General features: G+C 39.5%; 1 protein-coding gene across 2 annotated transcripts in view; it reads right to left on the bottom strand.

Moving 5' to 3' along the window:
* The window catches only part of KCNJ3 (potassium inwardly rectifying channel subfamily J member 3), a 174674-nt gene that overhangs the window by 101961 nt on the left and 47743 nt on the right, over positions 1–24970 (bottom strand). The window contains exon 3 of one of the 2 annotated variants that reach the window (XM_072983048.2): positions 8051–12799. The exons of the other annotated variant lie outside the window; for it this stretch is intronic. Coding sequence (XP_072839149.1) covers positions 12795–12799 — 5 coding nt within the window. The 3' untranslated portion in view covers positions 8051–12794. Of the gene's footprint in view, positions 1–8050; positions 12800–24970 lie in introns of those variants that run through there. 2 annotated transcript variants of the gene reach the window in all.

Below are 24970 nucleotides of genomic sequence, written 5' to 3' on the forward strand. Positions count from 1 at the left end.
TTTTGCCAGTCTCTGTGGCTGGCATCTTCAGAGGACAGCACTCTGTGCTCCGGTGTAGTTGGCTTGGGAGTGGAGTATTTATGGCTGTGACATAGGCTTTTGTCCTTTTCTGGAGATGGGTGATTAGTGTGTCATTGTGGGTGTATTGTTGTGATAAAGGGGAGAGATTATCTGTCACTGTGATTGATGGGTGTCATTAGCTGGTCTTTTGTGTGTAGTGATCCCCGGTCCTTGTGGCTGGGTAGAGTTCGTTGACCTATTGCATGTTGTATTTGTGAGAGCTGGGAGCCAAGTTTTGTTGAGTTCAAACTTTCCTTTTTTGCTGAACTTCTTCTGGTGCTTGTGGATTTCAATGGCTTCCCTGTGCAGTCTAACATAATGGTTGCTGGTGTTGTCCAGTATTTCAGTATTTTCAAATAGAATTTCATGTCCAGCTTGTTTTAGGGCATGTTCAGCTACTGCAGATTTTTCTGGTTGTTTTAGTTTGCAGTGTCTCACATGTTCTTTGATTCTGGTATGGATGCTTCATTTTGTGGTTCTAATATATACCTGGCCACAACTGCAAGGTATCCGGTATACTCTTGCAGTGGTGAGGGGGTCCCTTCTGTCCTTTGCTGACCATAACATTTGTTGTATTTTTGTGGTGGGCTTGAATTCTGTTTGTAGGTTGTGTTCTTTAAAAGTTTCCCCATGCAGTCTGTGACCCCTTTGATGTATGGCAGAAATGCTTTATTTGTGGGTGGCTGTTTTTCTTCTTCAGTTTGGTGTTGTTTTCTTGGTTTGATGGCTCTTGTGATTTTATTTTTTGGAGTAGCCATTTGCCTGTAGGGCCCAATTCAGATGGCTGAGTTCAGTGCTGAGAAACTGAGCTTCACAGTTCCGATTTGCACGGTCCAGTGTTTTGATTATGCCTCATTTTTGCTGTGGGTGGTGGTTGGAGTTTTGTGTAGGTACCAGGGTAGGTGGGTCTTCTGTAGACCTTGTGTCCCAGTCGGAAGTCAGTTTTGTGTATGACCATGACATCTAAGAACGGGAGTTAGCCCTCTGTTTCTTTTTCCATGATGAATTGTATATTTGGGTGGATGCTGTTGAGATGATTCAGAAATTCATCCAATTTTTCTTCACTGTGGCTCCAAATTACATAGTGAGGGGTGCTGAAGCCAGGGCAAGTTTTTTGAAATGCTCCATGTAGAAGTTTGCTATAACCGGGCTGAGGGTGCTGCCCATGGCCACTCCATCTGTCTGTTCATAGAATTCATTATCCCACTAGAAATAGCTGGTCGTTAGGCAGTGTTGGAAGAGGGCCTTGATGTCTTCTGGAAAGATCTGCTGGATGAGTGTCAGGGTGTGCTTTATCGGTACCTTAGTGAACAGGGATGCTACGTCACAGCTGATCAGTCTGTCCTCAGGGTTGAGTTTTAGGGTGCTGATCTTGCTTATGAAATGTCCTAAGTCTTTGATGCAGGATAAGGTTTGTCCAATGTGGGTCTGTAGGAGGGTCACTAGGTGTTTGGCTAATTCATATGTAGGAGAGTATTTGAGTATTTGTTTCTCTGTCTCTAGCTGTAATCCTGTTCTCTCCATGTACTTCACATTTTCCTGGAGGGTCATAAACTGTCTCTTTTGGGAAAAGACTGAGTGAAGTAGGAATTGAGCACTTCTGCCTTTCCTTTGTCATCTGTTAACATTTTTCGTCCCTACTGAGTAGCTGTGCTACGCCTGTACATGAAAATTCCTCCTTTTTTAGTTGCTTTTAGAATTTCTTGCTAAGCTTATTCTCAGCTTTTGCCTTCCAAACACCATCCCTGCAGTTCTTTGCTCTGCACTTTTCCTTGTTTTATGAAGACTATTACTGGTCTCCATAAGAGATGCTCACTTTGTTCCTCTTCATGTGCATAAGCCCTCACCTATCTTTACCTCTGATCGTGTGTCTTCCTCCCTGTTGCAATTCAATTTAAAGCCCAATTTAAAGAGAAGGCTCTCAGATCAATTATTCTGACTACCGCAGTAATTTTCTGTATTCTACAGAGTGGTTAGGACTTCCAACAGGATTACCAGCCATGCCAATTAGAAACCTTGAAGGCTTGAAGGCATCCCTTGGATTCCACCAGTTTCACACTGCTGGAGAGAACATCATACACTGCAAATCTACAGGTGTTCTCTGACGCATAGAGTAAATCCAAAGTAACAAGATGAGGTTGGAAAAGTGAGAACTCTACTAAGGATAAATAGGAGAGTGCTGCAGAGAAGGAAACATACAGAAGTGTTAAAATGGCACAGCCTTCATCTACTTGGGCTAGTTAACATGAAACTGCAAGAATCTGGCAGGATCAACAATTCATCAGCAGAGGCTGATGCAATAAAGAAATGGCAATAAGACTGTTGTTGTTTTTAATAGAAAATAACACTGTTCATTCCTGCTATAGACTGCTTTCCAATTCTGATCATCAGAATTTTAAGTCCTGGTCACCATGGTGATTCCTGATATATTATCTTATTACAGCCTTCCACAGTTGTCAGTGGGAGAGAGATGCATTTTGATAGAATATATTGCAAATTGATTATTTAGAGATTAATGCCAACTAATCTTGGAAAAATTATGGTTAGAACAGAAGGTCGGCACTTAAATAACATTTCCAAGTTCATGTATGGAGCCAAGAGTAATTACAGAAGAGGCACTTTGAGTACATGTTAAACTCCGTTTCAGAGTGCTGCTTTCCTAATTCTGCTCTCTGACTTTGCTTTATAAGATTTGTGAAGTGGAATATAATATATGCTTCCTGCTATTTCTATTCAAACTGAGTTACCATAAGCCATACTGCTATAACAATATGGTAATGCCGAAGGGGAGTCTGAAGCTATATCCCCAGAGGACTGTACTATTTGGTCATGTAGGATGCTAAATATTGTTTCAGCTGTGTTCAGGGAGTTTACCAACTCATGGTATATAAACCATGTTACTAACTGATTACACAGCTTGCTTCGCCAAGGACTAATTCATGTTACTTTTTGATACGGAAAAAATTATAGTACCTTGTCAGTTTCACTTGGTGAATAGTTCTTGTGCATATGCCTACGCGCTGTGACAGCTGCTATTTACTGTGGCATGAGGATCTGGATTAATAACAATTTGACGAATTCATACTTGATGTTAAATGCCACAGATTCAAGCTACAATGGGGAGGGGAAAAACTGAGTCTGCCTCCAAATATCAGACATTTCTGGCATTGATGTGGAGAGGTCTGTTCTGTAGGAATTGAGAAATGTATAATATGTTAAAATCCAATAAGGATACCATTTATTTTAAACTTTACTGTTTCTAGAAATGGACAAATCTGTTTGTTCTCCTTTGCCCAACCTATATATCCATCTCTAATTGCTGCTAGAAATTACTATATGTTGGTCGTACAGTCATCAAAAGTTTCCAGAATCAGTTACTTTAAAATATTTAATCAAACTTTGAGGTTAGTATGGTTCTCTGAAAATCAGAACAAAACTGTTTGTTAGGCGGGCAGAACCTGTGGCCATTTATACATTGGTGGATCCCTAATCCCATCATCCTGATCATTAGCAATGCTGAACAGGACTAACAGAAGCTGGAATCCAGCACCACCTATAGGCCATACGTTTCCTGCCTTGTTAAATACCTAATTACCAAGGAGCATGTTTCTTATCTTTGTCATCCTACTTTCCCTGCAAGATGGTACAGCTTGTTTTGCCAGCAAAATGCAACAGTATAAATGGCAGCAGCAAATTGCTACCAGTTAAGAAATCAACGTTTGTGTTCCTTGTTGTGCATCAAATTACTGGCTTACAACAAGAAATACAAATATTAACTTCTTACCTAATGACAATTTGCTGCTGCAGTGTATGCTTTTGCATGTAACACCAATGTACATACATAACACAATTCCAGCCAATGTGAGTAATGGAGTCATTCAGCCAGTTCAGTTTCCAACAGGCATACTGGCTAGTTTAAGCAACTATCTAGAATCTATTTCCTATTCAGTTCTACTGGGGTGAAAATGGTGGGGAGGGGAGGGGAGGGGATGGGAAAGAACTGGTGACTTTATGTTAGGCAAGCTAGCCATTCCCATCTGCAATTTTCAAAGGCAAGTTCCATGGATACACTTAATGATGGTGTGGAAAAACATAAAATTCCATAAAAATAAATATACAGTTTCACACATATTTATTTATTTAAAATGCTTTTATCTTGCCTTTTTCCTTTAATAGGACCCATTCTGTCATGGTTTTCATTTACTTTTAAGATTGTTCTCCTTGACAGCGAGAAAGGGGATCAGACTTCACCAACACTCACAAAAACTTTTCTACTGTTTTCTTTCTTTTTAAGCTCAGAAAATACTTCATTCTCATCATATATATGAAAACACAGTCTCATAATCACTTTAATTTTATATTATTATTATTCTATATTATTCCCCATCCACTGTGTTCTTCTGCCATATTGTAGAGCTTTTGGTACAGCCACTTCCGTGTATTCTCTACCTGGAAATTCCTGAAAAGGGTAATCATAAATCAGAATTGGTTTGACGCCACATTTGTTGTTGTTGTTGTTGTTGTTGTTCAGAAAGACCAAGCACAATCAAAATTATAAAAACATTGGCTGGTATTACATAACAAGTACAAGTTTTAACCAAAAACCTAAGTATCTGTTAAATATCTATGCAGTGTGTATGATGTAGTCCTAATGTTGCTGTTTTTTGTAACTCTGATAGCGTGATTTCTGACATCTGCAACTGCTTATAATACTATGTGAAATTTCTTGATATTGTTCCCAAAGCCCCAACGATTAAGAGAACCACTGAAGTGTGTTTCTTCCAGAGGCAAGACATTTCAATTGCCAGGTCTCTGTATTTTTGTTAGTTTTTCCAATTCTTTATTTTCAACTCTTGCATTCCCTGGAATTGCAATGTCAATGATCCAGACATTTCTTCGTTCTCCTACTACAATATCTGATGTGTTATGTTACAGTAAATAAAATATATAAACTTTATCACTAATCCTGTTAACTCCAGTGATTTAAAGATAATACATATCCATCATTCTACAAATCTATTACAGAGCTACAATTCTCTTATATGTCATTTTTATCCATGCAGCTGTCATGCTTTCTTCTAACCCACCCTTAACTGAAAGTATTTCTTTTGTATTCGTGAAGGCTTTCACGGCTGGAATCTAATGGTTGTTGTGGGTTTTTGGGCTTTTTGGGCGTGTTCTGAAGGTTGTTCTTCCTGACGTTTCGCCAGTCTCTGTGGCCGGCATCTTCTACTCCAGTCCTCTGAAGATACCGGCCACAAAGACTGGCGAAACGTCAGGAAGAACAACCTTCAGAACATGGCCAAAAAGCCCGAAAAACCCACAACAACCAGTATTTCTTTTGTCGTCCGTAACTTAGCAATACAGATTCTTGCTGTTGTCAAAAGAATCAGAACTACTTCAAAATTTGTTCCTAATGTTTCTAAGTCCAAAAGGTTTAAAAGAGCTATTTTAGCCTGCAGGTAAGGTTATATTAAGTACTCTCTTGAACCACATCAAATACAACCTCCCAAAATGTTCATACTTTTCTACAAAGCCAAATACATGAAGGGAATCTGCTTTCAAATTACCAACTCTCCAACAAGGCATATTCTTTTTAAACATCTTAAGACAGTCGATATAGGGTATAATACAACTGATACACCAATTTCAAGAAGTTTTCTTTAAGATTTGAACTACAACTGGAATCTGAAGGACTTTATTAAACAGATAATTTCATTCTGACTAACTGATTTCAAGATTAAGTTGTAATATATCTTTTCTCCATTTCCTTCTATATTTGGATCCAGTCTAATGTACTGAATCTCAGAAAGTATTAAATATGTTTTGGTGATCACTTTATCTGTCTATTTTAAAAGTTTCAAATTTTGCACTTATTTACTAGTTGTTTCGCTATGTGTTTAATGTAAATAAAATTTTAAAAGGACACATGTTTTTCTCCTAATACTATTGCAGAGTTTGGATATGAAATTGTATATTTTTGTTTAATCAAGTGACCTACAGGTAGCATTTTTTCCTGTAATGCAAATTTAATAGTTCCCTCCTCCACTTTTTTCAATGCTAAATCCCCCAAACTACCCGACACGTCCCCTCCATTCTCCAAGCATTTCTTCCTCTCTCTTTTTTTTAAGTGAGAGAAAAATATAAGAATACATTTCCTGTAAGCATTTGTAAGAAGGTAATGGGGATTGGTGGTGGTGAACATGAATTATGAAAATAGGTCTAATACTGATTTTTGTGGTCTGTGTTCACCAGCATGCCCCATTCTCAGCATTTTTGCCTTACATCTAGGTTTGCAGATGTCCCAGACAAGCAAACCAGGAGAGCAGTGTGTGAGAGATAGTGGTTGCTGATGCCTGCTCTCCCAGTGGAACTTTGACCTGCAGACCTGTTCACAGGGCTAGGGCCTGCTGCAAGTCTGTTGTCTCCAGCTTCCCTTACCACTAACATGTGCCATGGCTGAGAGAGAGAAGGGAAGACCAGTGCTTTGGGGGAAGATGTGGGGACAAGGGCCAGACTGCTTGCTTGAAAGAGAGGAAGATGAATGGGACTGTATGGCTCTGCGTGTTTGCCTCCAGATTTGCTATTGTGGGGTCTGCTGGACACATAAGGCTACTGTGTGCCATGGGAGGGATATGTTTTGTGAATAAGGAGGGTGGGGAGAAGGAGGATCAGGGAGCATCAATTAAAATAACAATGGCAAGGGAAGGAAACTTGGCCATCATCGAAGAGGGGAAAGAAACAGGATGTTGGTTACCCCCGAACTGTCTCCAAACTCAGCCTGGATATACTTGGCAATTGTCCTCCTGGATTAAAAGTGCTCCTACTGAATGCCAAATCAGCGAAAGGGAAGATGTCAGCCAGCCTTGACCTGTGTTACAGAGATGTAGTTGAATGAAGCTGGGGAGTCAATCATTTATGTTCCTGTTCTGGCTACAGTGACAGCTGCCTTAGCTACATGCCGCTTAGATTACTGTAACAGGCTCTACATGTGGCTGCCTTTGAAGATGATTTGGAAATTTCAAATTTCAGCAGGTTCAAAATGCAGCAGGCAAGCGGCTTACTGGGTCCAGTTACAGGGAGCATATAACTCTCCTGTTGCAACAGCTGCATTGGCAACCAGGTCCAATTCAAACTGCTAATCACCTATAAAGCCCTATACAACTTGGATTTAGGCTATCTCAAGGATTGTATCTCACAACATCAATACTGTAGAGTTCTAAGATCTTCAGAGGAGGCCCCTCTCTCAATTCTGTTGCCTACACAGATCCATTTGACTTGGGGGACACACAAGAGGGCACCTTCTCTGCAGCTGCTCTCAAGGTGTGGAATGCTCTCCCTCGGGAGGTTAAATTTGCCCCCTCCCTTTTTCCCTTACAGCATCAGGTAAAGTACTGCCTTTTTCAGAAGGCTTTTAAGAACCAAATCAGGCAAGATAGTCCCTTCTGGAGGATGGTCATATGTGTGTTTTTAAAGTTTGTTTTTAACACTTTTAAAGTGTTTACATCTAGTTGCCGTTATATGTTTAATTTTTTTTTAAAAAAAAATTACTGCAAATTTAGTCCTACTTTTTTAAATTCATTTCTGAGCTGCCTTGGGGTCTCCTCACTGAAAGAAAGGTGGCACAGAAACAAACTAAACAAATAAAGTAAACAAATAATTTTCACTGCCAGCGAAGAGAGAGACTATCAGGCAAGAAACTACAAATGGTGGTTTCTTTATATGGCTGTTAAAGAAATGCATTTTCTTTAACAGCCCCTTTTTAAAGTCATACTAACAAATCAATACAAAATGGACAAGCACCTAGTGCAATCAACTCTGCCTGTACACGGCAGGAGATACTGACACTGATACCATTTTTATTTCTGCCAATGGAAGGCAGTTTTTGATTTAACAGAGAAATGTAAATATTTAAACATGCTTATAGAACAAAAGAGGACCACAAATATGCCTCAGTAATGGTGAGCTGTTTAATGGAGCAATTTTATCAACATGGGATTCAGGAGGAAAAAATATGGAAATACCTTAGTACAGTAATTCAATATGTGCTCATTGTAGCCTATCTCACGGTCATCTGTATACCTAGCATTACTGATAACTATGTCAGACCAATTACTTCCAGTAACATTTTTAAAAGATGCTACTGGAAGTTTTATTCAGCCGTAACAATCATAACTCAAATACGGCTGTACTTGACTTTGTTGAATGATTCACATAAATATGTATCATAATAAATAAAACATTGAGGAGAGCTGTGAAATTTTTATTTCATTCATGTAAAAATAAACTTGCTAAAAATAGTTCTCCTCAGAAGAGGGATCAGAGTACGCAATTCTTAGCTAAGCAGATATTTAAGCATTACTGTATAGTAATTTCTAAATTACCATTTTAGATGTGATACAGGTCAAATACTTCTGGGAACATAACTTTAGCTTTTAAATAGGTTTGACAGATGATGACATTGCACACATTTACCACATATTTAAGTCTAGCCTGCAATAAAAATGAAGTTAAGAGTTCAGGTTTCTAGCACACTCAACAATTTGACTGAAAAAGGTCCTTCCAGAGATAGCCTTTTTACTTCAGAAAATTATGGTATAACATTCATAAATGATCTCCCATATAAATGCAATTTTAACCTTTATGCCCTATCTCACAGACCAGCACAGCTGCATCAGCAGAAGCAGTAGCTTCGGCTGTTGCTATTATATCATCTCAAAGCTGAGAAGGGAAAGTAGAGCCATCTGTTTTTTTTCACTGCCAAAGAAATGTTCTCTCAAATCATTTTGATTCACCTGAGGTTAGTGTTTGATTGTGCCAAGCTGAACCTACAGGACACCACATGTAGAAGCTCATAGGTATCAACCCAAAGTTGTGGACCATAGTTACAAACAAAGACACTGTTCAGGGCAAATCCAAATAAACTAGAATTCTCTAACAAATCTACCATTTTTTGTTCAGTCTCATAGTTTCTAGCTAGAATGCTTGGCAAACAAAACCAAATTTGGAATTCCAAGTAAATAGTGTTAAAGAGAAATGTTAGGCAAACAATCTGCTGAGCATACTCCGAAACTGAAACAGGTAGAAAAGTAGGTTCTGTTTGCTACGGACTCTGCCATTAATGTCCAACAGCAAGAACAGAGGCACTAGAATCAATCCAGTCTAGAAAGAAAAAATTATTCATGCCAATAGATGGCATCTTTCTGCACAGGATCACTCTTCTACCATGACTTTATACTGGCCCATGCAGAAGAAAATCATTAACAAAACCTCTACTCCTGTGGGAAGCACCAGTTCCCAGATAAGAGTTAAGTGCTAAAAGCACAAGCATAAATTTGTACTGGGAAGACAAGCCAAGGAACTAACTCCACAATTACAAGAGAAAATAAAATATCTCATTAAGAAACTACAAGTATGATAGACACTTTTCCATCCTCACGGAGATCATTGTCTGTCGTGGCAGAAGACGGGAAATGGACCATTTAGTGTTCACATCCTATGTTAAATAAAACTAAACATTACAGGAAAAGAACAGATCCCATGTCCCTTTTAAATAACATGTTAATATACTGCAACAAAAATAAGAGTGTTGTTGCATAACATTTGATGTAGTGTTCATGGTCTCCAGCTCAATGATCTGATCTACATCTGATTAAATGTGCTGCAGTCTACAAAAGCGTATGCAAACAAAACTTGTTAGACTTTTAGTGGTCAAAAGACCACTGCAACATCTAGTTATGTGCAGACTCCCACGTACTGCTATGCCAGTACAATCATTTGTGAGACAAAGCTGCTAGCTAATAGTATGTTTCACACCAGGCAAAGCAGCAAAGGACTGATGTAGTCAACACGCTGAATAATCAAAGAATGAGCACCTTGTGTGAAAAGCTTATCTGTTCAGCAGGAATATTTCAAAAATAAAAATAAAAGCAAATTTGCTAAGGCACTCTTGGTATCACAAGACTTGTTATCACCCACTGGGAAAGATTTGACTTTATCTCCAAAAGAGCACAGCATCAGAATACATTGTTGACAGCATGATTTTAATCCCCTTGAATACTGACAATTGTTTCCTCCCTAAAAAATATCTAGTACTGTGATTTTTTTCCTTAAAAAGGGGGAAATACTGTACTAGGTCCACTAAAATTTTGCTTATGTCAGCAAAGACGTTTCCCAGTAGTACATCAATTCAAGTGTTGTCTAAATCAGAAACCAGACACCTTATATTAATCATCGTACCAGTACTGTGTGACATGTCCAAGGGCACTTGTGCAATATGATGGGGGTGGGGAGAGAGGATTTTCAAAGTTGAAACAGAAAAAATGACTTCCAGAAAAAAGAGAAAGAATCTGAGATTGCCACACAATGATACTTGAAAACCTAGGAATTTGTTATAAGGGTATCCTCCTCAATGTTTGCAACATTAAGTCTTTGCCTTTGAAAGGGTTGGTGTGAGGCTGAGGGTAACAACCAAGGTGTAAAGCAGAGTGCACCGCCTGTCTCTCCTAATAAGGAGAAAGGAGAGGAGATAGACACACTGATGTAAGGGATGGGGCAGTTAAATGTAAAGGGAGAAACAGGAGGAGGAGGAGGAATAGAGGCGGGAAAAGAAGAGGAGGAGGGTTGTTGGGCGGAGGAGGAGAGGGGGAAGGCAGAAGGTGACTTGGAGGAGGATCTGTGGACGGGAGAGTGAGTTGAGTTCAAAGTACCAAGGAAATATGCTGAAAGAGAGTGGAGAAGAAAGGTATACAGGAAAACTTCCGTCTCCTTGTGGGGAGATGGAAGAGAGGAAACATACTGTAGAAAAGAATATAAAGCATGGGTGGAAAGAGAGGCACAGAAACGGGAGAACAGGAGATGTTTGGAAACTCCTGGGAGATCCCGTGGCAACAGTCCATTCCGACCGCCACAGAAGGCAAGAAGGTTTGGGAGCCACAGGTGGGATGGGTTTACTACCCACAACAGTGACATTTCTGAGTAATATGCCTGATGCTGTACATTGGGCTACAGTCCTAAATGGAACCAAGGAGTTATGGGTCCATCTCCCTTCATGTTTAAAGAGGATTATTCTGGTTATGAAACTGTTAAAACTTGTGAGTTGTTGATAAAGCCTGAAACGCAAGAAATGAACAAAACTGAACCAGTCAACTTGTTAGCAAATAAACCTGTTTATTTGGAAGAATTTGGTTTGCCTGATTTTTCTGTGGCCATTATTGGTAAGCAGGAGGTGAAGAGTGCTCGACATTATCACAGTTGGACAAAGTTTACACTATCAAAATACTGAAAGGATAAATCACATTGCTTGAGTCAACTAACCCCTAATCACTATCTCTGTTGTAGAACGGTCTGCCCAACAAAGCCTCTGGCCTCTCTTTCCATCTTCTATACACAGCAAGTGAAATAAATTATTCTGTGCTTGGAAACAGACCAAGCTGAGAAACGTATGGACATACAAAAAGATGATTGTCTTGAGTTTTGCAGTCCTTCAGTTTTCACATTCACTAAGATGGTAAAAATGAAACATCAGAAGCAGAAACTACTGAAGTAATAGTTCAGAAAATGACTAGGTAAGTAGACAAAATGTATATAGCAAAATGTAGTAAAATTAATATTCACTGGTGAAAATCCAATTGCTTAGTGCAGTAAATTGCAGTAGAGTAGCCCCATTGAATCAATGGCAATTTAGTGAGTCAACTCTTCTGTAAGTTCTATTCATTCAAATGGAACTCTTACTATATGACTTACTTTAGTATAATAAGTGGCAGTAGAGTAGGCCCCTTTAACTCAGTGGAATTGAAGTTGACTCACTAAATCCCCATTGATTCAGTGGGCCTACTCTAGTGTGATACACTATGCTAAGTTTTGACCACTGAATGGGGTTTTCTTCTCTTTGATTCTGTTCTTTTTCTGAGAACAGGTAGTTTCTGTACATTGTTGAAAGTTCAGCAGAGGTTCTAAAGTTACTTTTAAAAATTAATTAGTTACCTTTACTGTGCCATGAACAACTGATTGCCACACTAGGCATTTTCAAAATGCTTACGTTCCCATTTCTCAAAAATAACTAAAATAGTTTTTTTTACAGCAACTTTCTGAACATTGTATGTACCACACTTATGGTGCAAAACATACTGTACTCTTATCCCAGCTACCACATTGTCACCTCACCATCCCCAAAACACTATGCACAGACACTTGAACCATAGAACTTTCCCCCACAATTTAATGAAGCTACCCCATAATTATAAAAATAAGTTACAAGTTACAGTAACATCACAACAGGAGTAAAGCTGTTCCTCAATAAGTTACAAAGTAATTTAGCTATGTTTTGTTTATTGCAGAAAACATTGATTAGATGATGTACAGGGGATGTAAATTTCTTTTCCTTACAGTAATATTGATCCTTTAAAATAAATAACAATTTAAAAACTGAATATGCAAATTAGAATCTCTACCAGACATCCCACAAGATATTGACTTCGTCGTTTTTTGACACCTTCTCTACCTGATGTTCCCATGGGTTTTTGGAGGCTGGCAAGTTTTTTTAAAAAATATTATTTTTTGCATAATGACCACTGCACTAATTTTGCCACTCTATCATGTCTAATTTTGTAATCTGTTCAATCTTCGGACATTCACAGATGAGGTGTGACACAGTTTCATCTTTTTCTTGGCAGGTGGTGGTGGTGGTGATGATGATGATTGATCATTGTTGGTACTTGGAGGCATACCAAGAGTCAAACTGAAAAATTAGGAAACAAGTCCTAGGTGTTATTGTCAATAGTTAGCCAAATATTTTGGAACAATTCTGATTGCTGAAATGAGTATGGAAAAGAAGATGACCTGATCCTGCTTCCACATTCTTTTATTTTGTTTCCTTAATGTTTGGTACTTTGCAGTTTGTATACTTTGTGTATAATACTGGGTAGTATTTAATGTGGGACATCTCCTGGTGCTAGAGCAAAATCTAGAAAGATATAGAGGGGCTATCTCCACTCCCTATTGCAGCTTCTTGTGCAATCCAATACCTGCATCAGAGGACTGGCAAATTCTTCTATGCTGATTTTGGTTAACACTGAAGACTACATGAGGAGGACAAAGAAAGGAAACTCCACTGCTGAAGAAAGGAAGTTTCATTACATCACATCACATTACACTGTATAGTCCTCTGCTCTGTTCCTTGAATGTTTTACATGAGTAGGCTTTGGCAACACACTGGTCTCTGTTCCCATCTCCTACTTTGCATGCAAAGGAAAAGCACAAAAGCCTAAGAACAAGTGCCTCTTTGAAGTCACAGATTTCATATACAGTACAACATTCTCCCGCCGGGTTCCCCAAGTTCCATCCTCTGGATCCAATTGTTTCTACCGCAACAGTTTCCTTTTTTCCCCATCCACCCTAAAAATCTGCTCTGAAAGAATGAAGAAATCTTCTTAAGCAAGAAATTTTTGGCACTACAAAGGCTATAGAAAGAAGAACGGAAATCACGGTTCTGTAGGTATTAGATACCAAAATACTGTACCAGGGATGGGGACTCACAAGTCATGACTCACTGTCAAGTCTAACTTAAGTCTCACCAGCAACTCTACTTGGACTTGACTTGGGCATTGTTTTAAAAGACTTGGACTCAATTCATGACTTGGACCCCATTTTCCAAGTCCCTATTACTTTAATGGAGACCTATTATTTTAATAGAGACTGATCTTTCATCAATTGGTCCTCAGGGTCTCGGCCCTCAAACACAACATCAAATCCTTTACTTGTTTTCAGACAGGCCCTCCTGCCTTGTTCTTTCTGTGACTCACTCCAGAGCTGCCAGCCCACTTCCAAGCAACAGGCTACCCTTCACCATCAGGACTCCTCGCCCTACATATCCCAGCATGCCCTTGATATGCTTCCCAACATGTGCCACTTTGCTTCTCTTGACATTCCATTGCCAGGCAAAAGAACGTATAGGCCAGAGTGATCAATCCGTTTCCAGGTTTGACAAACTGCGCTAACCACAAAGCTGCGCTAAAGCTTTGTGAGTGAAGAGCCTGCCTTCCTCCTCCAAGTCCTCCTCAGGCCCCTTGGAATAAGGTAGGTCCTGGGAAGCTAAAAGGGGAGGGAATGGGCTCGTTGGGAGGAGGAGATGGAACTTTAACACTTTTCAATTTAAAAAACTTTTTAAAAAATAAGTGGGGATTTGGGACTCGGAGTTGAGGCCTGGGCCCAAAGATTCAGACTCCGACTTGGGCCCAAAGACTTGCCAATCCCCTGCAAAATACACATCTATACACATATGAATCTTTGCATCTGTTCCCAAGGTGTTCCAAGTCAGTCATACAGGACCTCTCAAATAGCAGAATGTATTTTCTACCAAGCAAGTTGCAACTGTTATAAGAATCAATACCAATTATTTTATTGGCATTATTTTATGATTTACACAGATATTCTGACACAACTGATTTCATCAGAGATGTCAGATGAATTGAGGAGATGTTCAATGAGCAAAATGAAAATGAAGAAAGACACATTTTAATTGGGAAAATTAATCCAGATTACGGCTGAGGAAGCTCCAATATTCTTATATGAGTACTTGAGTTTGCAACCAATCTTACATAAAATAACAAAAATGAAACAATCATTCCCCCCAATAAAAGACTTGCAATGGGACAATAAGACTATCACTTTATTATATATTCAGTTTGCTTCTAGGATACCTTTAAACATCTGTATTTGATTTACAAGTCTCTGAATAACTTATTCCTGCTCTCTGGCCAAGAAAAGCATATACTAAAGTACTTTTGAATTTGATTCATTTCTGTCAACCTCAAGTATGATCAAGTGAAGGACAGAATTAGAGGTCACTTAATTAGTAAAGCTCTGCAATTAAGGAACTATATGGCAGAACTCTGCAATTAAAGAAGGCAAAAAGTAGAGATGGCTCATGTAAGTAAAATAGTTTTTTAAATCTAGCCAAATTTATATAATCAGGAAGGGTTACATGAGGGAAGAGGCTCTCTGAATGCTATAAAGTTAAACAGAAAAAAAAGACAAATCAGATAAGAATGTAAACAGAATTATCTCATCAAAGGAAGAAATGCAAGTGTCATAACACCTACTGATGAAACATATTATCATCCTCTCTCTTCTGCCTTCTTTCCCGGAAAGTATCAAATCAATTTGAAAATCTAGTAAAAATCATAAAATCTATGAGAGCTAGTATTCTAAGATTAAAATTTAATTAAACCCTTTACTGCTCCAGACAGGCACCATTATTCATCCGCAAGAAATTGCAGACGCTGCTTGCATTAAATGTGAGATATTGTTATAATAAGAATATAGTGTGTGCTATATTAATCAAATATCCTTACAATAACTCTTTAAAGCTAACTGGCATTACTATTCCCACATTACAGGTGAGGAAATGGAGGTGCTGACAGTGACGGTGGTTTGTCTCAGACTACCCTACAGATTCATGGTAGAGTTAAGTTTTCAACCAAGGTCTTACTCACAGTATTAAGAACACAGGCAAATAGTTTCAAGATATGACATGTTGCTAAAAAGGCAGGATTGTCCACAGAAGAATGTCCCTCCAAGGATGATGATCCATTATTTCCTCCATTTCTAACATTGTATCTTTAAAATGCAATATGATAATTTACAACTACAAGAACATATTTAAGCTGTATATTTTTTGTAAAACGTAAAGAAAGAAAACAGATAGTGAGTGCAGTCATGCATTTATGGCTATAACAATATGTATGTGTGTTTTTAAAGGAAGACATCAATTCTACTTTGCAAGAGGACATAGGCTTCTCTTTCCTCTTTCTCCTCCCCATTCTAAATAAGCTTTACTTAATTTCGTAACAAAGAGAGATAAGGACAACCAAAAAAATTATCTTCGATATAAACACAGTTTTGTACCCAACTGATGTTAGCTGAAATTTTCTATTGACATCTACGCCTAAGATTTGGATCTAATACAGTGGGCATATGCTTTATGGCAATATGAGTGACAGCTATGACATAAAATGTATTTTTAAAGACCACATAGTAGGAAAGTGAATGTACTTTGTTTAATGTTGCTATAGCAAGACTTTTAAATAAATTGCTGCCTCATATGGGGGGGGGGGTGAGTAAAGAGGAAATGTACACTTGGTACGGCATTTCAGGGTTGTATTTCTTGTGGAATTTAAGAAATGTTAATATCTCTTATACATAAATCTCATAAAAATGCAAATTTTGTTTCTAGATGAAGAACAGAAGGTGCCTCAAACATTAAATGGTGGCAATTTACATTTATTGACATAGATGAAAAATAATTATTATATTCCTATTACTGTATCACTATTATATTATTTGGAGGGAGGAAGGGAATTTAACAGGGTATCAGAAAGCAATAAAAACTTGCCCTTTATTCAAGATACTGTGAATTTCATTCCTTCCAGCCCAAGATTTGTATTCAATCGTTTTCATTCTTCAAAGAAAAAGAAAAGCACTGGTCACCATGCTAAATCATTTTCTTTCATATATAAAACATGGCAAAAATGGAATTCAGTTCCTTATTCAGCAGAAATATTCAGCATGACTAAAAAAAAACAGGGGAGATGCCCTCTTTCTTCCAAATGTTCTATGGGATAACCTCTTTCTCTTGAAGCTGATGCAGTCATCTGAATAAGTATACAACCATCCATGCTTGCCACCTTCATGGTTTGAAAAAGCAAACATATGTCCCACCACACTGTGTATTGTTTCGGAGAGACACTGTTCTTTCTTATCCTCACCTGATAGTACTTGGAACTCAAGTGGTGTTGAGCCTAGTACAAATGTAAATTATCTTTATTCTACCCCCAACACACATACAAATGAGGGGCTTCCCCTGTCCCAGTTACGACTCATCAGTATATTTATTTATAATTTATTAAAAATATTTTTACCCCACCTTTCTCCTTAAAAGGACCCAAAGTGGCTTATATCTTTAAAAAGACGGCATTTAAAAGCTAAAAACAATAAGTATACAAATATTTTAAAAGAATTAAACAAGTATATCTAGCCCACTACCAAATAATGGAAGCTGCCTTATGCTACGTTAGACCACTGGACCACATAGTTGTATCTACATACACGCAGCTATCCAGAGTTTTTTGGAGGTAGGGTGTCTCTCCTAGTCTTGCTCTGAGATGCTAAAAAATGAATCTCAGACATGCTATATAAAAGCTTGTACTCTACCACTGAGCTAAAGCATCTTGTCTTGCTGCTGAGAAGTCCAGATGACATAATGAGATGAGGCAGTAGCAAGGAAAGTTTCAAGTGAGCAACATGCTCTAACACAGGGGTCTCAAACATGCGGCCCGGGGGCCATTTGCGGCCCGCTGGACGATAGTTTGTGGCCCCCGCCTTGCCTGCCCCCCCCTGAAGTGTCCTCTACTGTCAAGAGGAAAAAAACGCCTTGCCTCGCTTGCCAGCTCTCCCCCAAGACAGCGCCTCTTGCACCCTCCATCCAGAACTGCAGCCTGCCAGTCAGCCCGCCTGTCTGCCAGCTGGCAGGCTGCACTTCCAGATGAAGGTGCAAGAGGCGCTGTCTTGGGAGAGAGCTGGCAAGCGAGGCGCGCTGCTGGCCCTTTTCCCCCCGAGTGCCCGAGCCGCCGCCACGGGATGCCTGAGAGCACAGCTCACTCCCAGCCCATCCTCGAAGAGGGCCTCCAACAGCACCGCCAACAGCAGCTGCCACCGCCGCCTCTTCCAGGGAAGCGGCTCTCTGGCTCTCTTTCTCTCTCGGCACCCCCAGCACCAGCCCAGCCAGCAGCTGCCTCAGCGCCCAGCGGTGCTTCCTCCTCCTCCTCCTCTTCATCCTGCTTCAGCCACCTTGGCTCTGGAGGCTGCCTGGACTCGCCTCGCAAAGTTTGCTTCTCTGTCGTCTTGGGAGTAGCTGCTGTTGCTGTCGACCTTTTTTTGAGGGGGGCCCTCAGAGGAAGGTTGCTGGACTTCCGTGTGTGTGTGTGTGTTTGTGTGCGTGTGTGCACGCACCTGTGGGGACCCCCAGCCTGTTCTGTTTAATTTTGCGGGTGCCGATGAGAGCTTTTATCCTTTGGCAAGGCGATTCTGTGAGGTTATTTTTTAAAATTTTAAGTCGTGCCCTCCCCCCCCACTAGGCAGTCGCCAGCGCTCCCTCCCTTCTCCACTTCTTTGTCCTGCTGCTGGTGGTGGTGGTGGTAGTGAAGAAGGAACCGGAGGGGGTCGTGGCTGGCGACGAGGGCTCGCGCGCCCACCCTTCTCCTCCTCCTCAGAGCCCCAGTTTGGCTAAGGAAACACCTGGGCGGCTTCCTTGGGCTTTTGCTCCGCTTGGCGGAAAATCAGATGCGGCCCAGCTTCACCCAGACTCTGCCTCCAGCAGCCCCCAGGTAAATTGAGTTTGAGACCCCCGCTCTAACAGGTCTATGAATGGACTGAAGGCTTTTATGTTTTCAGAGCCATATCACTCATCATAGCCTCTGCTCTTTCCTTGAGAAATGAAAGAACATATAAGGTCAAGCCTCTGACTCGAGCCAACCATTGTCCTTTGTTACAACTCGCTGTTTGCCATGATGGGGTTTAGTGGGATTGGAACCTGAGCTGCTATGTAGAGGGTGGCTTGTTATTTTAGTCACATGTTCAGATCCTTAACTAAACAGATACTGCTAGTAATTTGATGTGTTTCATTAGCAACAGCACAATCAATCAAATAGAACCCTTTGCCTTATATCCAACGGAGGAAGCATTTTGAAACAAGTGTCCATTAGAAGATATGTCTATCTGTAATTGTATTAGCAGAGCACTTTTTGCAGTACCACTGGATCATGAAGGCATCACGGTAACCTTTTAAAGAGGGAGGGAGCCTTTCCAACCACCTTCAAGCCTGCCACATCGTCTGAAGCAGACATCCATCTATTCTAGTAATCACAAAATTGCAAAGCTGGAAGAAACTCCAAAAGCAATCCGATCCAACTCCCTGCCAATACAGCAAATTCCATTTGATTATTATAATGTCCTCTATATAGGGCTGCCTTTGAAGAATGTTCCGTTACTTCAAGGTGGCAAAGAAGCTGTTTTGCATATATTCTGCATATCTTTTACACAGATATTTAAAAGCAGTACCAATGTTACTGTAAAAATTGCTACAACAGGTGTTAATATCTGATTGACAAGTCAAAGTTTGGGAGTCCGATTCCCCACGGCGCCTCCTTGACGGGACGGACTCGATGATCCATAGAGTCTCTTCTAGCTCTGCAGTTCTAAGATTAAGATTAAAAATAAGTTTTACCGGGGGGGGGGGGAATTAACTGAAAAGAAACCTCCTTGGTCCCTCTCGTGACTAAAAAATGTTTTCATTAATAAAAAAAACAATAAAACACTTAATGAGGTATGAGGAACCTTAAGATGGTGGTGGGACCCCCAAAAAATGACAGCTTCCTCCCCCACACACACACACACCGACTAAAGAGCACAAGGAGACTTTTTAACAAAAACTATTTTTTTAAAAAAAATGCAAAACCTGAGCTATAAAGGTGCTGGGGACTCCACGGGTGATGAGGGTTCCAAAAATCTCCTAGTCTACAGTGTGAGTCTAAACGACAGAAAATGTGAATGAAAGCTTTCAGTTGTGAGGGTTGCAGCAGAGAAAGAAAGGGGAGTGGAGAATGGAAGCTGAAAGCTCTGCTAGGTTTCTTTATGTGTGAATAAACCACAGTTTGTCATTAAGTCCAAAGCCAATCATGGTGTCTCAAAACTCTGTTTAAAACTCCCTGAGATATAAATAATAAGTCATGACTGTGTACCTAAAGGATCTAGTCATTAATCGCATGGAGTATCTCAGACTCAACTTCATTTAACAACTTCTTTTTAACAAGAAATAGACGATTAACCAAAATTGTTTTCCTGAATATGTTAGAAAGGAGAACACCAATTAAAAATTTGGACATTTGGGACTGCACACAAACAATGTAATTAGAAAAGGTTCCATGAGAGAGGAAGCGGTGAACTCAAGCCAGGCCTAGATGTGATGTGACCAACCAGTCCAAACACAACCCACTGGGCACTCATGGCAACCATCCACCCATACCCTTCTTTGGGACTAGAAAAATGTGATGGGTGAATGGCAAGGATTTGCCAAGCCACCGTTCAGGTTCTGCTTGATGAACAACAGTTATTTTAGGCCTTTCTCCATCTGGCCCATCGATCAGAAGAGCTACTTGGGCTTTTTTGAACAGACTGTCATATGATATACTGTATTATTTATTAATGATATAAAACATCCATTCTGCCTTCCATTAAAATGCCTGCCATATAAAAAGGCAACACTAAAAATATAACACTGCTAACAAACATGAAACCGGCCAGTGAATACCATGAGAAGCAATACACCATATTTCATATTTCATTTGTGGTGGGATACGTTGACTTATAATTTACAGACGTATGGTGCAATTCATTCCTAACTAACCAAGATGGCAGAGAGCTAGCTGGAGGAGTCTGTGCTGACTCCAAGCCCCCTCAGCCTAGGTATGCTAGAAATTGGTTAGGACTATAAGACATGTGGGATGTGGTGCCACTGTGCTTTAAACCACAGAAGCCTCTATGCTGCAAGGTCAGAAGACCAGTAATCACAAGATCGAATCCACGCGATGGAGTGAGCTCCCGTCGCTTGTCCCAGCTCCTGCCAACCTAGCAGTTTGAAAGCAAGTAAAAATGTGAGTAGATAAATAGGTACCACCACGGTGGGAAGGTAACGGTGTTCCGTGATCACAGAAACTGTCTATGGACAAATGCTGGCTCTACGGCTTGCAAACGGGGATGAACACCTAGAGTCAGACATGACTCAACTAAATGTCAAGGAGAACCTTTACCTTTACCTTACTATAAGAGAGGGACATGGTAGCGCTGCGGGTTAAACCGCATTAGCCTCTGTGCTGCAAGTTCAGAAGACCAGCAGTCGTAAGATCGAACCCATGCGACGGAGTGAGCTCCCGTCACTTGTCCCAGCTTCTGCCAACCTAGCACGTAAAAATGCCAGCAGATGAATAGGTACCACTTTGGTGGGAAGGTAACAGTGTTCTGTGTCTAGTCGAGCTGGCCACATGACCATGGAAACTGTCTTCAGACAAACGCTGGCTCTATGGCTTGCAAACAGGGATGAGCACCACGCCCTAGAGTCGGACATGACTGGACTAAATGTCAAGGGGAATCTTTACCTTTACTTACTATAAGCCTGGCCTAATTTTGCACTGGTCTACTGGCTGTGAGTTTGGACAGAGAGGTGCTTGGATCTGGTATTATTCAGCTCCTTCCTCTCTTCATCCTTTTTTTAAAAAACAGTTGTATATGTTTTCTATTTTTTAAAAATATATATATTACTTTATATTTGTAAGCTGCCTTGAGCACTAATCTACAGTGAAAAAGTTGGGCAGAAATGTAATGAATAAATGATACTGGAGAGATTTAGGTTGGGGAGAAAGTTTTGCAACATACAGTATTCCCAAACATGCAAAGGGCTATCTTATATTAATAGACATCAAGACTGTTTGTTTTGCAAAAAGCAAGCTTAAACCAAAGGCAGAAGAGAATAGGACTGTTTGAATTCCGACTGCAGGATATCACAGCTCTTCCTCATAGGAATGTAAGGATGTCACATGTAGTTGAAAATTTCACATCCTTGCCTAAAGATGGGCAATGACTGCAGTATTTTTAATTTCCACAGAAGACTTTTTTTCACCAACAACAGCATTAAGAAAAAAGGAAAGTTTTTTTGAATGCAGCAATTGTAAAGGGTCTTGTATTCTGCACAAAATCCAAGGTTTTTTGGTGCAGAAGATACTAGGATTTTTTGTCTGTTCCCCTTTTGCACAAGATGCATACCTTTGCACAAAAAGCATTTCTGTTAATTTATCTGAAAATGAAAAGTGCCAAAAGGCAAAACAAAAAGCACAAAAACACTCTCTCGCCTAACAGGGAGAAAACTTTTGAAACTTTTCTTTCCTGCTTGTGAGAACAAAAAAAGTGGAGGTTTACAAACCTAATTGGCAAAGCTAGGCACGGGCCTAGAAACATTTTTTTAGCAATAACTTGACTTTAACAATAATTTACCAATGTTTCTGTACAAGATAAGACTGTACAGAAATACAGTTTACATGTGTATGTACCAAGGTGGTTGCATTAAAAACATTAAATAAATCCTGTGATATATAACAGTGCCAAACACTAACGTGGGGTTATATAAATGAAATAAATAAATATCAGCATAACGAGAAAGTGGCAAAGACCTGCACTACAGTATATGCATTCATGTCTATCAGCCTCAGCAGACAATAACTTCCACTGCCTTTGAACAAAACTAGAATTGGAAGCCACTGAGTTCTCTATTTCAAGGATGTTCATTCTTCTCTAGCCACAGCTGTGTATAAAATATGGTAACATCAGATTTCACTGGCAAAGACTATTGACTATTATTAAGATCTGCAACAAGTCAAAGGCAAAAGATCACACTAAACAGTTTTTTCATATATCACTGTATGAGAATATGGCTGTTCAAAACATTAAGCAAAGCCTATGATAACAGCATGAACTGGAAATGGCAAAGACCTCTGACTCTTACTACAATATATCCATTCCTGTCTTCTAGTCACAGCAGACAATTTTTACTGCCTTTGAACCAAAACTATCTTGAATTAACAAGAAAAGAATTATATTTAGTATCTTCAGGTTTTGTTTAATTCCTCAAAAATAAGCCTCCTCACAATCTCAGTGAATTTACTGGGGAGGAAAATGATCATTTTCAGCAACAAACCAAAGGCAGCTTAGATCCATACAACTGCAGAGTTCCTAGAATAGCTCAGCCACTTAATCTATCACAGAAGCTATGGTTACATACCATTAAATGTTTAAGTGTTCACACAGTCATGTGATTTAGCATAGAAACAAATGGCAAACACCTGGATTGGTTAATGCACAATTCTTGTCCCTGCACTATTATCCCAAGTTACAGCAACAGTGAAATAATACGCTTTCAAAAACATAAGGAAAGTGATCAATAGGCAGGAAATAAACTTTACATATTTATGAGAATTTAAAGAGAACACCAATAAATCCGCTTCCAATACTCAAGATATCACCTGTCATAGAAACATAAACATATCAAAAAAAGCTGTACTTAGCAGCATTTGGCCTTCTGGTTAAAATGCAAGATGAAAATAACTCTTGCAAGCTGAGAATTTTCCTGCTTACCTCTCTGAAATAAGAAAACTGCAGATTATTCTCAAAATGAGCTGCATTAATGAATCTCTAGAGCAGAACATTTCTGCAGTGCTGTGCATGACATCTTACACTGATCTAATCAGAAACTGCAGGGATTGAAACGAAGCTTCAAAAATGCACTTGAGTGATGGATATGTTCACTTGTTCATTCTCCATAATAATTTGTCAGCCTAATGGAGGAATGAAAACTTAACAGGAAAATGCTAAGCAACTTGAAATGATTTTTTCCCTCCTCATATTAGTGGCTTGTGTATATATTTCTGATGAAAGAACTGTCTGAACTAGCTATTTTATTTTGTGTTTGATAAAGATTTACGTATTTTAATGAATGTTTTTACTAGGACCATAACAGATTTTTGTAAAAGGGCCAGGAGATGTGGATACAACTTAGACTTGCTTTTTATTTTCCAAAACAAGCCTTATTGGTCATTAATATTAATTGGAAATGGTTTGAAGTTAAGTTTTAAAGTTCATTTTTATTATTTTAAAGTACATTATTTTAAATTAGTAAACTTTTTTTTATTCTACTGTAGTAAATAGAGTCTAAAACTGGACAGCACTGTGCAGAGACCTCCAGCTTTCTGAGTGTCGGCAAGCCTCTAGAACCCTTATGCCGTACTACAGATATATGTCCTCCACTGTCTGACAAATTCTTCCAAATACCAAATTCTTCCAGACTTTCAAGCAAGTAATCCAGACATTTTGCCTCAGGCTAGCGTTCATATCCAGTTTCTTTCTGCTCAGAATCCACAGAGAGCTGGCAGAAGCCCAACCGTGGGGGTGAAGACATATGGCGGATAGCAAGGTAGACTAGAAGAATAAATCCAAATATGACTGTTGATGAAAATGTGTAAAGTAGAACAAGCACGCCACTGAGGGTAAGCTCATGTTAAGGAACATCCCCTCTTACAATGTAACCTTCAAGGCATGCAAATCTTTAAGTGTTATGGGCCTGAGATACCAAACATGCCAACAAAGCCACACTACATGCCAGCTGACCAATTACAAAACAAATGCAAGCTAACTTGCTAAAGGTAAACTGGGAGAAGTGCATGGTAGAATAAACAGGCAATCTTTTCTGCTCAAGAATGCACTGCTTCTACATACAAAAACAGTGCCTTATTTAGTGAGAACCTGATCAAGCTGCTAAAGAGGCTTAGAGGGGAAAGGAAGCTGCTGCACTTTTTTCTTTGACAGGCTTTTAACTTGTTTTATTCTGTGGTTTTTTAAAATATAATTCTCCTTCTTTGTATTTTAATATTATAACCTACTGTGCTTTTCAGTTGGATCCATTTCTGAATCATTGTTAAGTTCAGCAATGAAACAACTGATAACAGAGTAAGTTCTATAACAGAAATCTAATCATCTCAAAAATTACTCATCTTTTAATTTTCAGAAGCCATAATGCTACTAGAGTGCCACCATCTCAAAATGACTAACCTCCACTGATGAAGGGGAAATATGCCCTTTGGGATTGGGCGGGGGAGGGGTAATACTAAAGCAAAAGTGTGCTGCTTATTATACCATCCCATGGCACTTGAAACACTCTCTGGGTGGTTTACAATTTGATTATGCAGGCTACACGTTATCCTCCTCTCAGTGAGCTGGGTACTCAATTTATCGATCTTGGAAGGATGGAAGG

This window comes from Pogona vitticeps, chromosome 1 (genome assembly GCF_051106095.1).
Source record: "Pogona vitticeps strain Pit_001003342236 chromosome 1, PviZW2.1, whole genome shotgun sequence".
NCBI classification, from domain to species: domain Eukaryota; kingdom Metazoa; phylum Chordata; class Lepidosauria; order Squamata; family Agamidae; genus Pogona; species Pogona vitticeps.